Source organism: Cetorhinus maximus, chromosome 4 (assembly GCF_964194155.1).
Source record: "Cetorhinus maximus chromosome 4, sCetMax3.hap1.1, whole genome shotgun sequence".
NCBI classification, from domain to species: domain Eukaryota; kingdom Metazoa; phylum Chordata; class Chondrichthyes; order Lamniformes; family Cetorhinidae; genus Cetorhinus; species Cetorhinus maximus.
In genome coordinates, this window is record NC_135882.1 from 104,403,628 (window position 1) to 104,422,974 (window position 19,347).

The following is a 19,347-nucleotide window of genomic DNA, read 5'->3' on the forward strand; positions in this document are numbered from 1 at the left end:
TGACTTTGATTATAGGCAGCTCATTGAAGAGTATCTTGGAGATGCACTGAGATGGAGTAACCAGGGAAACTCAGCAAACCTTCTGCAAAAGGAGGACTTACAACTGCACTTAAACTCCCTGAGGCACGGAGCTGCCTCAGGAAGATTTCTGCGCTCTTCCGTGCACATGCGCAAAAGAGTGCAGGCCCTGACTATCCCTCCTCCCCCCACCTACACATGTAGCGCTGAGTGCTACTGGGCACACGTCACGCTGGGCAGGCCTTAATTGGCCCGCCCATGTAAAATGGCGGCATGCAGCTGATCGCGAGTGGCGAACGGCTCTGCGCCCGCCTGCGCTCGCTCCCGACCGGCCCACCCGACAGGGAGAAAACTCTCCCCTATGTTCCTATAGTTCAGAAGAAAAATACTCAGAAGCATTTCAGATCTGGGGTTCCATAGGATATATGGTGCTGAAACAGGCCATTCAGCCCATACAATCCATGCTCCACTTGAGCCACCTCCTATCTTTCCTCCACTAAATGTATCATCATAATCCTCTATTCTCTCCTTCCTGCTGTGTTTGTCTAGCTTCCCCTTAAATACATCTATACTCTTCACTTCAACAACTCCCTGTGGTAGCAAGTTCCACATTTTCACCACTCTCTGGATAAAGAAGTTTCTTCTGAATTACCTATTGGATTCTTGGTAATTTTCTTATATTGGCGGCCTCTAATCATGCTCTTCCCCACAAGAGGAAATATCCTCTCTGTATCCATTCTATCAAAAGCTTTCATAATTTTAAAGATCTCTATTAGGTCACCCCAAGCCATCTTTTTTCCTAATATGTATACACACATATTCCTGGTGTCATCCTTATAAATCTCCTCTGCACCCATTCCAGTTCCTCTATTTCCTTTTTATAATATGGTGACCAGAACTGCACAAAAAGTGATCTAGCTAAGGTCCAATACAGGTTTAGCATAACTTACCTACTTTTCAATTCTATCCATCTAGAAATATAGTTTAATCCTTGATTTGTCTTTTTTTATGGTGTTGCTAACTTGTGGTGCAACTTTTAGTGATGGGTGTATTTGTACTCCAAGATCCCTTTATTCCTCCACCAAGACTGTTATAAACCCAGCTGATGTCTCTACAGGGCAAGCCAGATCTCAGGATGCAACCCAGCTTGATAGCTCCTAACTTTTATTTGTTTTTTTTAGATATATGGAGAGTGGCGACTGACCAGAGCCACAGGTGTCAGCTGATGAACTTTTAACAAAAGAATAAAACATTTATTAAACAAGAAAAGATGAACTATATTACAATACAATAATTATAAGCTACCTTATACTCTAATGCTCACAGTAAGTGCACAGTCCATGTAAACCAATAGGTGACCTGTGGTTAGGCACACGACACTCTGAAGCCAAGTGACAGATGCCACCCCAAAGAGATGCTATTGATCTCTCCTCAACTCTTCTCCCCCCCAGCCCACGCAACCACCGACGCTTGTCACACCGTGAGCCAACCGGTCTCACTGAACTCCATCTTTCACACTAGGGTTTCCAAGTTCCACTCTCGAAGAACCTGCTGTGGAATCTTCTCCCAAACGACGCTTTCTCTCAGACGCCTTCCCACAAGGGTCACATCTAGGGTTTCAAACTCTCCTTCTGATGTTCCTCTCTCCTGGGTCACCATGTACATTCAAGCTTTCTTCCATGTGCACTCTCTCTCATATGTTCAGCCATGCCAACAGAACACCAGTGCTTCACATGCCCATCGTAAAGACCTCCAGGTACCTCCTTGGATCTTCTGGCTTCTCGCAAGCCTATAATGCTTTAAATCTGCCTTATGCAGCTTCTCCCTTTAAGCTTGGAGCCTTTCTCTGCTCCTCACTCTTAATTTCACTAAACAGAACCTTTTCCAGATCCCTGTTCGTTCCCTTTGACTAGAAGGTCTTCTTGGGACCCCTCTTCCATTCTTTGGGGGAAACCTACTTCCTGCAGCTCGCTCCTGTCCTGCTTCTCCTGGCAGCTGGTTTCAACTTTAGTTTTGGACTTACTATCTGTCCCTCTTCTATGCCGCTTCTGGCAACTCCTTTCAACTTTACAGCACACAGACCAACTGAACTCAAACTGCTTTCGGTTTCTCTGCGTGTGTGTGGGGCCCCTCTCTCTATATTCCCTGTTGCTAGGCAACAGCCCAGTTTTTTTCTACCTTGTTTGTTTTAACTCCCCTTCAAGATTCATAAAATCTTATTAAAACGCAAGCATCTTTTAAAGTGAAACTAAAACTCAGGTTTCATCCTTTTAACCCACAAATGCAGAAATACAAATTAAACTTAAACTTAATGATATAGCTTATCCCTAACACACTCAAATACACATATAACTTACTTAAACTATCTCTGTTTCCTAACAAGACTCACACCTTCTAAATTGTGAATATCAGTGGTCCCAGCACTGATTCCTTGTAGAACACCATTTCCTACCTTCTGCCTTCCTGAATAACTACCCTTTACTCCCAATCTTTGCTTTCTGTCTTGAAGCCAGTTTGCAATCCATTCTGCCACTGTCCCCTGACTCCACATTCTCTGACCTTAATCATTAGCCTATTATGAGGGACCTTATCAAAGACCTTTTGAAAATCCAAATAAATTACATTTACTTCTTTACCATCATCTTTCTCGGTTACCTCCTCAAAAAATTCAATGAGGTTGGTCAAGCAAGATTTTTCCCTTTTGAAATCCATGCTAACTATTCATCATATGTTGTTTTTTGTCTCTTAATGTTCTTCTATTCGCTCCTTTAGTAGGGATTCCATTATTTTTCCTGTCACCACTGTTAGGCTGACTGGTCTATAATTCCCTGGGGCAGAATATTGCCATTGGCATGCGGGGGCGGCACGACACGCCGATGCGTAAAATGACACGAGATGACATCGGGTGTGCATCCTGACGTCATCGCACGTCATTTTAATATTGCGTTCGGCAGGCGCGCGCTGGAAGCGGCTGTACGCCTGCCGAACTGTCAACAGCCTATTAAGGCCATTAAGAAAGCAATTTACCCTATTAAAAATGCTGCCTGTCCAACCTTAAGGTTGGCGGGCAGGCGAAGAGCCCAAGCAGCCTTCGCGTTTTCTAGGAAACCTCATCCATGGACGATATGAGGTTTCCTGAAGGTTTTATAAAATAAATAAATAAATAAATAACTTCACAAACATGTCCCAGCTCACTGTCACATGAGTGAACATATTTAAATAATTTTTTACTTCATTTTTAAAAAACTTTTATTATGCACTTAATCCCTGAGGCAGCTCCATGCCTCAGGGAAATTGCTGCACTCAAGAGCACAGGCCCTGACTCTCCCTCCTCCCCCCACCTGCACAGGTAGCACTGAACACTACCTTAATTGGCCCGCCTGCGTAAAATGGCGGGGCGCAGCCGATCGCAAGCAGCGATTGGCTCCATGCCCGCCCGCCCCCACCTGCTGCTACCCAACCCACCCACCTGCCATAGGTAACACGTACTGTTCCCCTTCTCAAATATAGGAACTACATGGGCTATCTGCCAACCTTCTGTCATTATACCTTCTTCTAAAGAATTTTTAAATATGTGTAATAGTGCCTCTGCTATCTCTTTTGATTCTTTTTAAATATGTGGATGCAATCCATCAGAACCAGTGTCCTTTATCCCCTTTGAGTTTGATTACTTTATTCAATACATCCTCTTTTTTATTTTAAAAGCGCTTATCTCATTGCTTATGTCGTCATCAGTATTATGTGTATCTGTTCTATCTCTCTGGTAAATACTGAAGTAAAATTATTTAGTATTGTTACGAATATGAGGTTTTATAAAATGATTATGATTTGGATTGTCCCTAATTTAAGGTAAAATCGAGTAATGAAGAAAGTCATGTGATCTGCTATGAGTTCTGCGTGGCTTGGTTACCATGGGGACTGGGAGCCCAGGCCAGATGTTATTGAAATGCACATGTCAGGTTTAATACCTGAAAACAAAGGCAGAAGCAGATGTATTTGTTTATTGCAGACTTTCAGTCTCGGAGATTTTGAACAGTAACACACAGGAAGGGAGAGAGAAGGATCAGCTGTTGCTGTAATTTGCAGAGGGAAAAGGCTGTTTTCCCAGTTAGCTACCAGATAGAATGCTGTGGAAAACTTGTCCACTGTTTGAAGAGAAGGAACCCTCAGTGATTCAAGGACACTGGAAGATTTGTGAAGCCTGGAGAAGAAATCACTGGAGTGGGCTTTACTGCTGAGAGTCGCTTTGAGAGTTCTCAGAGGACTGAGGGAGAGAACCTTCGATGGTTAGTGGACATTATGACTCTGTGAAATGGGGAGAAGTGAACCTGTTGGAAGATGGGAATGAGTATAGACTGTTTCCTGAAAAGACTGCAATTCTGTGCAAAGTGTGCTGTAAAGTATATATGTGGCATGTGGTTATTGGTTTCATTAAAGCATTAGTAAGGGTTATCTTTTCTATAGTTTAGAGTATTCGTTGACTACTAAGTAATGTTTAGTTAATGTTGCTTTTAGTTTGTTAGTTAAAGTAAAAGTTTTAAAACTTGAAACCTGGCCATGCAAATCTTTAAGTCGGTCACTGAGAATTAAAATATCTTTTTAAAAAGTTACCAGTCTCTACAGGGATCATAACAAATTGGGGGTTTATGCAGGATAAATCCAGAAGCTGGGAACAAGTACACTGGGATTCACCAGAGTTTAAATGAATAAGATTTCACAGTTACTTATGCTGTATTCAATGAAACATTAACATGGCTAGTTTTATTGCTCAAGTATTTCACAAAAGAGAGAACCTGTTTGTGAATGCCTTGCAACAGTTAGCAAAGGTTAATTTGAAGGCTGTAGCAGAAAAAAATAGAAATAGATTTAAAAATAGGTGGTAAAAAGACAGAGATTGGCAAAGTATGGATAGCAGAGAGGCTGAGTTGGCTGGAATTCAGTTGCAAATGAAACAACTGGAATTAGAAAAAGAAACGAAAAGCTTGAATTGGAAAGAGGGAAAAAAGAGAAAGAAAGAGAGATGTAAAACTTTGAGTTAGAATTTCAAAGGTCAAAAGGACAGGAAAACCTTGAGTTTCAGAGTAAAAGAAAAAAAAGTCTTGAACTGCAAAGAGGAAAGCCAGAAAATTTGAGCTTGAGAGCAAAGCTCTGAAACACAAACAGGGACTGACAGGAAAACTTGATGATGATTCAGATTAAACTCCTGGTTTTGATTTGGTAAGGAATATTTGCCTAGTGCGTAAATTCAGGGAGGAAGGAATTGAAATGTATTTTGTGTTGTTTGAGAAAATTGCTACAAAGTTGCAATGGCGACCAGAAAGTTGGACGGTTTTATTACAAAGTATGTTCGTGGGGTAAGTGTTACAATTGTATTCATCACTTTCGGATATATAATCCAGTGATTATGGTACAGTGAAGAATGCTGTTTCAGTGCATATGAGTTGGTGCCTGAAGCTTACAGACAAAAGTTTAGAAATCTAAGGAAGAAACAGAATCAGACTTCTGCTGGAATTTGCTAGAGAAAAGGGAATGCGTTACCTACTTAGTAATGTTTAGTTGTTGTTGCTCTTTGTTTGTCACAGTAAATTTCTTCAAACTTGAAATCATGTGTGATTCCTTTATGTTGGTTGTTGGGAAATTTAATTTTCTTTTTAAAAGTTATTGGTCTCTACAGGGATCATAACAACATTTATATTATTAACTGGCTATCCTTTAATGGTCCCATCATCGCCTTCCTTTTTTTAAATTGATGTGCCTGTAAAATATTCTACTATTTTGTTTTATCTTCCTTGATAATTTAATTTCATAGATTCTCTTTGCCTCCCTAATTGTTTTTTTTTTACTTTTGTCCTAATCTCTTTGTATTCTCTCTTATCATACACTTCCCTACGGTCTATGTACTTAATATATACCTCTTTCCTAACCCTCAATTGTTCCCTGTGTCTTTATTCATCCATGGAGTTTCACAAGTACAGTTTGTTTTCTTTTAGCAGAATATTTTTTTCTTACACTGTTTTTCTACTTTTGTTTTTTGGCAATATTATTGCCCATTTTATTCTCCAAAGCTCTATGCTCAGCCTCTCAAAATCAGTTTTTCTCCAATCTATTAACCTGGTTTGCATCATACCTTTGTTCTTCACTATTATCTTTTTAGAGTGTATGATCACTATTGACTAGTTCTTCACTTTTACTTCTCTTCTCTGCCCTAGTTCATTCCTCATTGCTAGTTCCAATAGTGAATTTACCCTTGTTGGACTTTTTACACATGGGGTTTGAAAGAAGACCTGTACACATTGTAGGAACTCCATTCCTTATCCCCTGTGCTTACCCCTTCTGTCCGATTAATATCAGGACAGTTGAAATCCCCCGTGATTATTATTCTATATTTTTATCTCAATTTCCTGCATATTTTTTCCTCCACCTCCCTTCCACAAATGAGACATAACAATTAGTATGATTGATCCTTTATTATGTTTTATCTCTCCTTTTGGATTTTTTATTGTCTTTTCAATGGCTGTATCTCTTCTTTCTACTGCCATTATGTTATCCTTAATAAATACGGCTACCTAACCTCCCCTTTTCCCTATCTATTTTCCCAAATATGTTATACCCTGCTATATTTAATTCACAGTCCTGATTTTTTTGTAGCCATTTTTTTAGTAATCCCCAGTGTGTCTGATTACTTCCAATGTATGATTGCCTGCAGCTCTCCTACTTTATTGTGGGCACTGTGCGCAATGCTGTACAGATATTTTAACTCATTTTAATAGGATTTTTCCTCACTACTTTTTTTTATCTTTTTCATTTCTGTTCTATAACTTTATTTACAACTATTTACAATTTATATCAATGACTTGGATGAAGGGACTGAATTCACGGTTGCTAAGTTTGCTGATAACACAAATATAGGTAGGAAAGTAAGTTGTGAAGAGGACATAAGGATTCTGCAAAGGGACATAGATAGGTTAGTGAGTGGGCAAAAACCTGGCAGATGGAATATAATGTGGGAAAATGTGAACTTGTCCACTTTGGCAGGAAGAATGGAAAAGCAGCATATTGTTTAAATGGAGAGAGATTGCAAAACTGTGAGGTACAGAGGAATCTTGGAATCAGGAAAAGTTGGTATGCAGGTACAGCAAGTGATTAGGAAGGCAAATGGAGTGTTGTCATTTATCGCAAGGGAAATGGAACATAGGGATGTTTTGCTACAGTTGTACAGGGTGTTGATGAGACCACATCTAGATACTTTGTACAGTTTTGGTATCCTTATTTAAGAAAGGATATAATTGCGTTAGAAGCAGTTCAGAGATGGTTCACTCAACTGATACCTGGGATTGGGGGGGTGTTATCTTATGAGGAAAAGTTGGACAGGCTGGGCTTGTATCCATTGGAATTCAGAAGATTGAGAGGTGACTTTATTGAAACATATAAGATCCTGAGGGGACTTGACAGCGTGGATGCTGAAAGAATGTTTACCCTTGTGGAAGAGACTGGAACTACAGGACACAGTTTAACAATAAGGGGCCTCTCATTTAAGTTAGAGTTGCCAAGAAATTTTTTGTCAGAGGGTCATGAAACTTTGGAACCATCTTCTCCAGAGAGTGGTGGAGGCAGGGTCATTGAATATTTTTAAGGCAGAGGTAGATGGATTCTTGACTAACAAGGGAGTCAAAGGTTATTGAGGCAGGTGGAATATGGAGTTGAGGCCACAATCAGATCAGTCATGATATTATTGAATGGGGACCAATGGCCTAATCCTGCTCCTAATTCATATGTTCGTATTTATTCCCTTGCCATCATTGTCGTCACTTACTTTATTCCTTCTTATGCTCTCCTTCCTTGTTTTGTTTACATTCATGCTGCTTATTTTGCAGGTAGATCCCTTCTCCCCCACCCCGTTTTATTACTTTAAAACTTTTGCCACCTCTCTATTTACCTGTTCTGCTTGGTCACAGGTCCCATCTTGATTCAAGTGGAGCCCATCCCATCAGTACAGCTCTTTCCTATCCCAGAACTTGTGCCAGATACACAGATCACTAAAAGTAGCAAAACAAGTCAATAAATTCATTAAAAAAAAAAGAAAACAGTGATTTGTGGTCTGTTTCTAGAGGCATAGAACTGATTTGCAGAGAAGTTATGTTACATTTGAACTGAACTTTGGTTAGAGCACTTTTGGAGTACTGTGAACAGTTATGATTTCCATAATATGAAAAGGATATAGAGGCCTGAAGAAGGTGCAGTAAAAGACTTACTAGAATGATGCCAGAAATGAAAGGTTATATATGTTGGGAAAGACTAAACAGGCTAGGGCACCTTTCTCAAAAGAGAAGATTGTGAGGGAGACCTGAAAGAGGTCTTCAAAATTATCAGAGAATTTGATTGGGTAAATATAGAGGCAATAAATAGCAGAACAAGAGTCAGTGCTCTCTGAAAGCAAATCATAAGAACAAGTTACAGACTGGCCCTGTGGAGAAGGGGGTTGGGAGAAAAAAATCAAAATGGAGTGATGCCCAACGCAAACTGGTGGAACAGCACCTTATCTTCCAATTAGGCACTTTACAGTCTTCTGGATTTAACATTGAGTTCAACAACTTCAGACCATGAACTATGTCCTCAATTTTGAATTTTGTTTTTCAAATCCCCTCTCCCCACAGGGTCAGTCTGTAACTAGTTCTTATGTTTTGCTTTCACAGAGCGCTGACCCTTATTCTGCTATTAACACATTCTGCTATCTGACCTTTATGCCACTATGAGCACTGCCTTAGTCTTTAATACTATCATTACCACACCCTTTGCCTTGTGTCCATGACATCTTTGTCAAATCTCTCCTGAGCTTTCACCTATCCCTGACCTTCTATTTTGCTCCACCTGCTCCACCCCTCCCTTCAACAGTATAAAACTCATCACATTTCTACCTCTCTTCAGCTCTGAAGAAGGGTCATACAAACTCGGAGCATTAACTCTGTTTCTTTCTCCACAGATGCTGCTGGGCCTGCTGAGTTTTTCCAGCATTTTCTGTTTTTATTTCTTGGAACGCATACATTTCCTGAAATCTGTTAATTTACAACATTTTTCTGTTCCTAATGCATAAGATATGTTTAGGGCTACTATTTATGCATTTTGAACTAATCACAAATGTTTGTCCCAGTATATATCTGATATAAAGAAAAATTAGGGAACTGAATTTGTGCAGTTGAGTGCATCGGATTAGAATAATACTAACTGTGTTCAGTAGCATCAGAAACAATTCGAACAGCATATTTTTGGTTTGAATGCTCTAGAGACGATCTTGGTGGCTGCCTAAACCAGGTGTTAATGAAACCAGTTGACAGAAATTGGAAATGTGTGAGTAAACAGAGCAAAAGGACAGGTTAGGATGTGTGATGAAAATAAGCATTCTTTATACAATTGCATGTTGTACAGTATATGAATTGAATGAATTGCAGGTGAAAATTCAATTTCTTGCAAAGGGTGGCAGAAGTTTGGAAGTCTTGTTTTGTTAATAGCAATCGTTGCCAAATCAATTGTTAGTTTTAAAAAGAGATTGATAGACTTTTGATAACCCAAGGTATTAAGGAATATGGGGCAAAGACGAGTTTATGGCATTAGGTCACTGATTAGCCATAAACTCATAGAATAGCAGAAGAGGTTCTGGGACTAAGTGGTCTACTCCTGTTCCTATGTTTGGCTTCTTGAATGTTAAGTCACTTATGGCGTGTTTTAGGACCCAAACCCCAAACTGATTTATCCATACTGTGTTCAGGATCACCCAATGTATGTGCAGCCCAGAACAGTGCTCCTTAAAGGGATCACTGATAGCTGCCATCAAAATTGGTACACTTTTTAATAGTCAACTTGAATGTGGAGCCAGGACAGGCATTAAATCTGGGAGCTGCTGTCACTGCGGTCCTTTCTGCGTTCCTCCCATTCCAGATTCATCTGAGATGGTTTTGCTTTCCTCCACCCCCATCCCCACCCATTCCGTGGCCAACACCAACAGCTTGCAAATACTGTCCTAATGAGCCTGGCAGAACCATTTCCTCTGGTGATTTCTTTGCAGGCTTTAATACACATGTTATTCCTGCTCATTTTGATGACCATTCTGATGTGGGCTTTTGCTAAGCCCATTTCCATTAATGGCATATAGTCTAAGGCACTGCAAAATGAAACTTACATTTTTTATAACCCAGCAATAAAATAAAGCTAATTGACATCCCAATTTTAAAAGGATGGAAGGAAGCAATTTGAAAGATGTTTTTGTTTAAAAAAACTATTTGCCTCTTAGTGTCCAAAAAGAAAATCATACCAGAATGCAAGATCACAATGAAGAATGAAAAGATCAAACTGGTGGATAAATTTTGTTACCTGGAAAATATGTTAACATCAGACAGAAAGTGCAACCAAGAAATAAGACAAAGGACTGGAATGACCAAAGATACATTTCAGAAAACATAATAGATTATGATGAATGCAAAATTAGCCATGAAAACCAAGCTAAGAATCCTGAAATGCTACATCACACCCATTTTGACATCCAGAAGCAAGCGTTGAATGATCAGTAAAGCAATGCAGAAAATAATTGAGGCTGCAGAGTTGTGGTTTTTGAGATGAATAATGAAGATATCTTGGACAAGTCACACCACCAATGAAGAGGTGCTAGTAAAATCTGAGACCAAAAGAACTCTGCTGATCAAGATCAGTAAGAGACAGTTGGCATTTCTTGAGCACATAAGAACTTATGATTTAGAAATTCTGATGCTGAAGGGAAAGATTGATGGTAAAAGAGATTGAGGTGGACAAAGAACAACCTTTTTAAAGAGCCTCGCAAATTATATGAACGTATCAACAACAAAGATGATCCATACCTCTGCAGCAAGCTTAACATGGAACTCCATGGTCACCAATAACCTCTTAGGGCATAGTACTTGAAGAGAGATTTGGCACTTGACAGGCAATATTTGTAGCTTTAATGTTCATTTTGCATCCAATATTTTGTGAATTTATATTTACGATATATAGCTAGAAAACAATTAAGTTAGTGGTCTAATGTTCAGTATAGTTTTTTTAATTCATTTACAGGATGTGGGTTTTGCTGGCTGGGCCAGCATTTATTTCCCATCCTTAGTTGCCCTTGAGAAGGTAATGGTGAGCTGCCCTCTTGAACCGCTGCAGACCATGTGGTGTAGGTACACCCACAGTGCTGTTAGGAAGGGAGCTCCAAGATTTTGACCCAGCAACAGTGAAGGAACGGCGATATATTTCCAAGTCAGGGTGGTGAGGGGAACTTCCAGGTGGTAGTGTTCCCATCTACCTGCTGCCCTTGTCCTTCTAGATGGTAGTGGTTGTGGGTTTGGAAGGTGCTGTCGAAGAAGCCTTGGTGAATTCCTGCAGTGCATCTTGTAGATGGTACACACTGCTGCTACTGTGCGTCGGAGGTGGAGAGAGTGAATGTTTGTGGGTGTGGTGCCAATCAAGCGTACTGTTTTGTTCGGTACAGCGTCAAGCTTCTTGAGTGTTGTGGGAGCTGCACTCATCCAGGCAAATGGGGAGTATTCCATCACACTCCTGATGTGTGTCTTGTATATGGTCTGACTTGTATATGGTGGACAGGCTTTGGGGAGTCTGGAGGTGGGTTACTCATTGCACGATTCCTAGCCTCTGACCTGCTGTTGTAGCCACAGTATTTATATGGCTAGGCCAGTTGAGTTTCTGGTCAATTGTAACTCCTAGGATGTTGATAGTGGGGGGATTCAGCGATGGTAATGCCATTAAACATCAAGGGGCAATGGTTGGATTCTCTCTTGTTGGAGATGGTCATTGCCTGACACTTGTGTGGTGCAAATGTTACTTGCCACTTGTCAGCCCAAGCCTGGATATTGTCCAGGTCTTGCTGCATTTGGAGATGGATTGCTTCAGTATCTGAGGAGTTGCAAATGGTGCTGAACATTGTGCAATCATCAGCGAACATCCCCACTTCTGACCTTATGATGGAAGAAAGGTCATTGATGAAGCAACTGAAGATGGTTGGGCCCTGTGTTTCATGGATTAGATTATGGAAGGATTATTTGTGATATGAAAAAGCAGTAGAAACATTGTTATCAATGTCGTAGAGAACTGAAACTTATTCCAAGAGCTTTGCAAAACATGAAGATGCTTAAAAAAGATGGGAGCTGTGAACTGTCACCTATAATACCAACATTCATTCCACCACAGCACCTAACTGAAAGCTAGGAGGAGGGCGAGTGGGCCTAGCGTGAACTTCGCAGGACAATTGTTTACTTAATGGCCTTAATAGGCCTTTCAATTGTCGACGGCACGCTTCCAGCTCCGGTGCACGTCTGCCAACCTAACTATCACGAGAGTGTGCGTTGACACCGGCACGTTCGGCCAACGTCAACACGCTTTATTTCACGCTCAGGCATGTCGGGAGCGCGCCCGCACGCCAAGCATAATTTCCTTCCCCCAGTCTAGCATAGGGATCATCTGCACAATCAGCTAATGCTCTGGTAATAAGACTATGTAATAAATTATTGATATGTTAGTCTGCATTGTCAAGTAGTCCACCTTCTATCCTAACGAGAGGTGTCAGCTGTGGCTCAGTTCATAGCACCCTCGCCTTTGAATCAGAGGGTTGTGGGTTCATGTCCCACTCCCGGAAACCAAAAACTGTGATTGTACTCGAAAGAGTTGCAATCTGTGACTGTTGATAACTCGAAAGAGTTTCTATCCTAACGACTATCAGCTGGAGCATTGCAGTGCTGCTCTACTCACCACCTTATTGTGTTTCTTAAAGTATTGGGACTCACCCAGTATTATCTCAGATTCACAAACTGCAGCCTGGTAAGTTGATGTGCTGGTGTTTGCAACTAATAGTGAAGGAAGCAGTTTTCTGTAAGGGATTGTTGTCCTGACTCATTGGCGCTCTAGACAGGTTGCTGACAATGTCAAAAAAAGATGATAAATGTTGCACCGCTCTTCCCAACTGACACCTTACGTTGCAAGATAATAAGTATGTGGGATTGGTTTGCATGTACAGGACTTAGTAAGAAGGCGGGTAGGAGTTAAGACCTGGATGGGCACTAGCCCATCGTTTTGGATTAGTCTTGTGGGTTATTCCCTTTCCCAATGCTCAGGCAAGGATTTCAGAGGCCTTCTTAAAAGGAGTCAGTGGCATCAACTCCTCCAGTTCAGGTCTGCTTCCATGTAATATGTGCAATGTTGCCATGGAAGCAGAGTACACTTGACCTATTGTAAGTTGAAAGAGCACATGCACAGAGAATGTGCACAAACTACAACTAATCTGTTGTAGCTAATCAGTTGACTCTGACTCTCTCTCCTGGTTTTTCCCATGTTACACGGGGTCACCACAAAGCTCGTTCATCACCCTTCATATCAATCATCATGTTTGGGTTTGGCAGGAGGTTTTACAGCTGGATGCCATTCAAGCCGCTAACCCTCCCCATATATCTGGGCCGGGAAGCAGCACCGATACATGCTGTCTTGCCTGCAACAGTGGCTGGGTCCTTTTGTGCCCAGCAAGTCCTGGAGTGGGACTCAAACCCTCCAGGTCAGAGGCAGGAGTGTTGCCAACTCCACTCGGGCTCCTCTGTAGCTAATCCCTTACAGCACTTTTATGTGTGACATTTTTGAAAATGTGAGTATGCCAAAGCTTTAAATTCATTTGCAGCTGTAATGTGTCCAAAGGATAACACAATCACCAATGAAAGAGCTTGGCACAGTCCAGCAGTAAATGTGTAAGTGCAGTCGATTGGTGGAGATATTTAAATAGTACAGTAATCTTATTGAATGTCTTGTCTATTTACTCCATAGGACAGTTCAAGACAGTGAGAAGTTAGAAGTGGATCCAAGCAAACATTTGTCGATTGACTTGTCCAATATAGTGACAGAGAGGAAATCAGTTGCTCAAGGCCCCCTCAAATTTCATCAACAGAAGGTACAAGAAAGGAACAGTGCTGACTTCCAGGATAACCCTGAGGTTCCACCATTGATGGATTAAAAATAGATATGAATCAGCACCATTTATCTGGATATCTGACATAGTATCATTCTTCTACTCATTTAATTAATTTGTAAACTTAAACTTGAATTAGAGAAATTGTATCATGATTAAGCAGTAATGAACATAAAGGTATCCATTACTAGAACTATCTGGCTATGTTGTTGTTTCTTATTAACTCAGGTTGTCCTGTATTAATTACAAAGGAGCAGATTGAGTTCATTTGCTTTTCGTTAGCTGGTTGTATTTCATAAGAAGGTCAAAGCAGGAGTAGACCATTCGGCTTATTGAGCCTGCTCCACTATTCAGTAAGATCATGGCTGATCTGATTGTGTCCTTAACTCCACTTTCCTGGCTGCCCCCCCATAATCCTTGACTCCCTTGCACATCAAAAATCTGTCTAACTCAGCCTTAACTTCCACTGTTCTCTGTGGAAGAGAACCCCCAAAGACCAACAACCCTTTGAGAGGAGAGGATTTGAGTACAGAAGTAAAGATGTATTATGTCAATTGTATAGAACCTTGGTTAGACTGGACCTGGAGTATTATATACAGTATTGGTCCCCTTAACTAAGGAAGGATATCCTTGCCAGAGAGGGAGTGCAGCTGAGGTTCACCTGGGATGGTAAAACTGTCCTATGAGGAGAGATTGAGGAGGTTGGGTCTGTATTCTCTAGAGTTTAGAAGAATGAGAGCTGATCCATTGAAATTTACAAAATTCTTAAGGAGCTAGAATGGTAGATGCAGAAAGGACATTTCCCTGCTTGGGGGGTGGGATAGGTTGTGGGGAGTGGTCTAGAACAGGGGGACACAAGCCAGAATTTTCCAGTCTCCCCCTGACATGGCGGGGCGGCAAGCCATTGAAATCTCCATTCACATTGGTGAGACCAGAGCAACCTGCCGGTGTGAGGGGCTAGCAAATTCTGGCCACAGATTCAGAATAAGGGGCAATGCACTTAGGACTGAGATGATGAGGAATTTCTTACTCAGAGGGCAGTGAATCTTCGGAATTCTCTACTCCAGAGGGTCATGGAATCTCAGTCATTGACAAGAAAGTCTTCCTCATCTCTGTTTTAAATGGGAGACCTTATTTTTAAATTGTGATCCCTAGTTCTAGATTCCCCCACAAGTGGAAACTCCCTCTCAGCATCTACCCTGTCAAGCCTGCTCAAAATCTTATTTGTTTCAATAAGATCATCTCTCATTCTTCTAAACGCCAATGACTATAGGCCCAACTTGCTTGTAGCAAGACTTCACTATTTTTATACTCCAATCCCTCTGCAATAAAGGCCAACATTCCATTTGCCTTCCTAATTACTTGCTGTACCTGCATACTAACATTTTGTGACTGATGTACAAGGACACCCAGATCCCTCTGTACTTCAGAATTCTGTAGTCTCTCTCCATTTAAATAATATTCTACTTTTCTTTTCTATGGCTAGAATTTTCTCGTCGAGTTGCAGGGGCAGACCCCGTACACCGACGCATAAAATGACACGCGGTGACGTCGGGCGAGCGTCCCGATGTCACCGTGCGCCATCGCGATATTTTGGTGGGTGGGCACACGATGATCTCCGATGCGCGCCCGCCATTAATTAACGGGCCCCTTGAGGCAGCAATTGTTGGCGATTTTCCGGGGCCCATGAGATCTTCAGGTTGTCGCACAGGCGCAGCGGGCAGGCAGATAGGCCACATTTGTATAAACCTCATCCACGGGCGGGATAAGAGGGTTGCAAGCGTTATTTGTCAGATGTTTAATGCTTAAAGTTACTGATACTTGCCTGTGTAAGCAGGAATATTTCAAAACTCTTCACAGCTGCTTGGACAAGAGTAAGAGCCTTCAGGTCAGGACTCTGAGTAAACATCATTTCTGGGGCCTTGCTGGTTTCAGGGAGCCTTCCCTTAGCCTGGGAATGGGAGTTGTGCTATCCATTTGAGGCACCTCCTCTGAGGAGGAAGGGAGGGCCAGAAGCGGGAGGAAGCGAGGAGTCCACATTCAGCCTCCAGGGGAGCCACCTTTGGGAGCAGAGGCACAGGCACAAGGGGCGCAGGGCCAACAGGAAGTCCAAGGCAGAAGGGGCCGCAGAAGATGCCAATATCCTGCTGCCATGGTATACAGGCGGCGAAGCAGCTACCTCAACATGTCTGAGGTGCAGTGCCGAAGGAGGCTCCGTCTCTCAAGGGAGACGGTCACCTCCATCTGTCAGATGATAGGCCCTGAGATCTGCGCCAACTATATGGGTGGGCATCCCATGCCAATGGCATTGAAGGTTACGGCTGCCCTCAACTTCTATACCTCTGGCTCTTTCCAAGGGTAGGTGGGTGATCTTTGTGGAGTCTCCCCATCAGCTGTCCACATTTGTGTCAAGTAGGTGACAGACGCTCTGTTCAGGTGTGCATTGACTTTCATCCACTACCGCTGGGATGAGGCCAGGCAGACAGAGCGAGCCAGAGGCTTTGCAGTGATTGCTGAGTTCTCCTGCATCTAGGGTGCAATCAACTGCACACATGTGGCCATCAAGGCACCAGTGGGTGAGCTGGGTACCTTCGTCAACAGGAAGGGCTTCCACTCCTTGAACATGCAGATAGTGTGTGATCACAAGATACAGGTTCTGCAAGTCTGTGCAAGGTACCCAGGCAGCTGCCATGATGCTTACATCCTCAGGCACTCCCAGATGCTGAGACTCTTTGGTGTTGCAGCCTGGCTGGATGGATGGCTGCTGGATGACGAGCTATCCCCTCAAAAGGTGGCTCCTGACACCCCTCTGCTATCCAAGGACAGAGGCTGAGCAGTGTACAATAGGAGTCATGCCTCCACAAGGGCTGTGGTAGAGAAAGAACCATCGGTCTTCTCAAGATGTGCTTCTGATGCCTGGACCATTCAGGGGGCGCACTCCAATACCCCCCAGATCGTGTGTCATTGATAGTGGTTGCATGCTGCACTCTCCATAATCTGGCGCTGGAAAGGGGCGATGCAGTGGAGGAAGAAGATGTAGACTCAGTTGCTCTGGCTGCACACGATGAGTCCAGTGGTGAGTCTGAGGATGAGCACGCACAAGAGAATGCTGAGGGGGTAGATGCTGACCCGGGCATCCTCCAGGGTGTCAGGGACACCTGGGAGGCTTTAATCCAATGAACCTTCAGCTAGCCCACCACAAATGGACCTCCAAAACAAGCCAGGGCTGCAAGCTCCATACTCGATACCTGAGTGCAAAATCTGCCTGGGCAGGAACATTAACTAAGGGCCTTGTTAATAAAGCTCAAAGTCAAACAAGTCACTCATAACATCATGGGTTCTGTCCACCTGCAGAAGTAAGGAATCACCCTGAGGCATGTTCACATATCAAAATTTTATGATTTAACAAAATGAAGCATCACAACAAGTGGACACCTACTAATAGTGGGACAACATAAAACCACCGGTGAGAAATCTGTGATGTGCTTTAAGTTTACGTTTGCAGGTGCTACTTCTAGCTGGCACTGGCATCTAAGACAGCCTGCTCACTGTGCTGTCCTGTTGGCCTCAATGACCTTGGCAGCCTTCCTCTGGCCTGTGGAGCCTTTGATGGCCCCACCTGGGAGGGAGTGGCCAGTTCCACAGCTGGCATCTCCCCAGTCGCTGCAGCCTCATTGGATCCTACGGTCACTGGCAGAGGGGCGGAGGAGCTGCTGCCCTCACCCGGAGCGCCCTGAGAGGAGACCGCAGAGACGACAGACAGCTCCTGCGTTGACGTGAGGTCGCTTCAGACCTCCCTGCTCACCATTGATGGATGGGCACCGAGCTGGGATACTTGGTGCCCAAACCATCTCCCACACTGGCACTGACCAGCTGAGGTCAATGCTGCTGTGAAGGCACATTTGGCACCACATGGTCTAACCTTGCAAAGCAAGGAGACACAAGCATGTGGAACGCCAAGGGCAGCAGATGGATTGGTGCCCCGCCACCTGGAAGCTCTCCTCCCAGCATGTCAGCACCCTGACTTTGACATGTTTCGCAGTTCCTGTACTGTGCCTAGGGGCAGATCCTTGAGGTTGCCCCTAAAACAGTACTCTGGGTGTCGGTGTCACACATGCTGCGGGTGCAGAACCCAGCTCAGCACTACCCTCTCAGGGTGAACTAGGCATGGGCAATATCTGGTGGCCCACCCAGCAAGGGAAACATGCCGTGAAGTATTCAATGCTATAACTGCACTCAGAGTTGATGGGGCGGGGGGGGCGATGCTTTGGGGGGAAAGCCTACCTGCTGTGTTGAGTGATCTCTGCCAACATGGTACTCACCCTTTCCGAGCGCAATGCGTCATTGAATTGCTTGCGTGTGTCACATGTGTCGCACCACATCATGGGAGCTGACTATCTCTGCCATCTCCTCCCAGGCACGTTTGGTCAGGTGGGGGGGCCTCCACCTCCCATCCCTCGGAATGAGGACCTCCCGCCGTGCTGCCACCTCCTCCAGGAGGGCAGCTCGGCACTCATCAGAAAACCTAGGGGTACACTGCCCCGCTGCCCTACCCTCCTGCCTGGCCTGCTCTCCAGCAGCGTTCTGGGGAGCCCCTCTACTAGCCATGATGAACAGTCTTTGCAAGGCTGCCAGGGCTCTATTTGAACAGGCCGCTGGATCACCATTGGACCCGGCAGTCATTGCACTCCCACCGCCGCCCATCCACTCCCGCTATCCTCGGAAGCCGTGCTACATGCTGGGCGAGCCTTAATTGGCCCGCCCATGTAAAATGGTGGTGTGGAGCCAATGGCAGGCGGCGATCAGCTGTGTGCCCGCCCACGCCCACTCCCAAACGGCCCACCCGATGGGGAGAAAATTCTCCCCTATAGCTGAGAGTATAATAGCAAGGGACCAGCTAAATCAGTTTTTGATAACTTTTGAAGTTAATTTGTTGGAAGCAAACCAGCCTTCAAACAGAAACCAAACCCGTTTTTATCCAAGAACTTTACTAATTGCCAGATACTGGCTAAGTAACCTGGAATCAGCCACAGATTTGAATCCAAGATCCTGTCCTAACCTTGTTGCAGCCTGTGCAGGCATATAGTTTTGGGGAAGGCATGTTAATTTTTTTAGCGACTAATTATTTGTGTTTTAGGGCAAAACAAGTTGCTAGAATGGTACATGCAAAATCATGATTTTTTAAATCCCAATTCCCTATTCCCTGAAGGCAGTGTATCATGTTAGAGATACAGTTGTATTGGTACTGCAGTCCTTTGGTGGCTTTGACCTAAGGGTTGCTCATCATTTGTGAGCATAGATAAGTGTCTGCAAGTTCTTAACTATGTAGGGCATGAAAGCTAAGCCCAATCCTGTTT

General features: G+C 43.4%; 1 protein-coding gene across 6 annotated transcripts in view; it reads left to right on the forward strand.

Annotated features, from left to right (window-relative positions):
- The window catches only part of dnaaf11 (dynein axonemal assembly factor 11), an 87,524-nt gene extending 73,340 nt beyond the window's left edge, over window positions 1-14,184 (forward strand). For all 6 annotated transcript variants that reach the window (XM_078540579.1, XM_078540583.1, XM_078540582.1 and 3 more), the window contains one exon: window positions 13,849-14,184. In XM_078540579.1, the coding sequence (XP_078396705.1) occupies window positions 13,849-14,035 (187 nt within the window). In that variant the 3' untranslated portion in view covers window positions 14,036-14,184. The remainder of the gene's footprint in view (window positions 1-13,848) is intronic.
- Window positions 14,185-19,347: the final 5,163 nt, after the last annotated feature.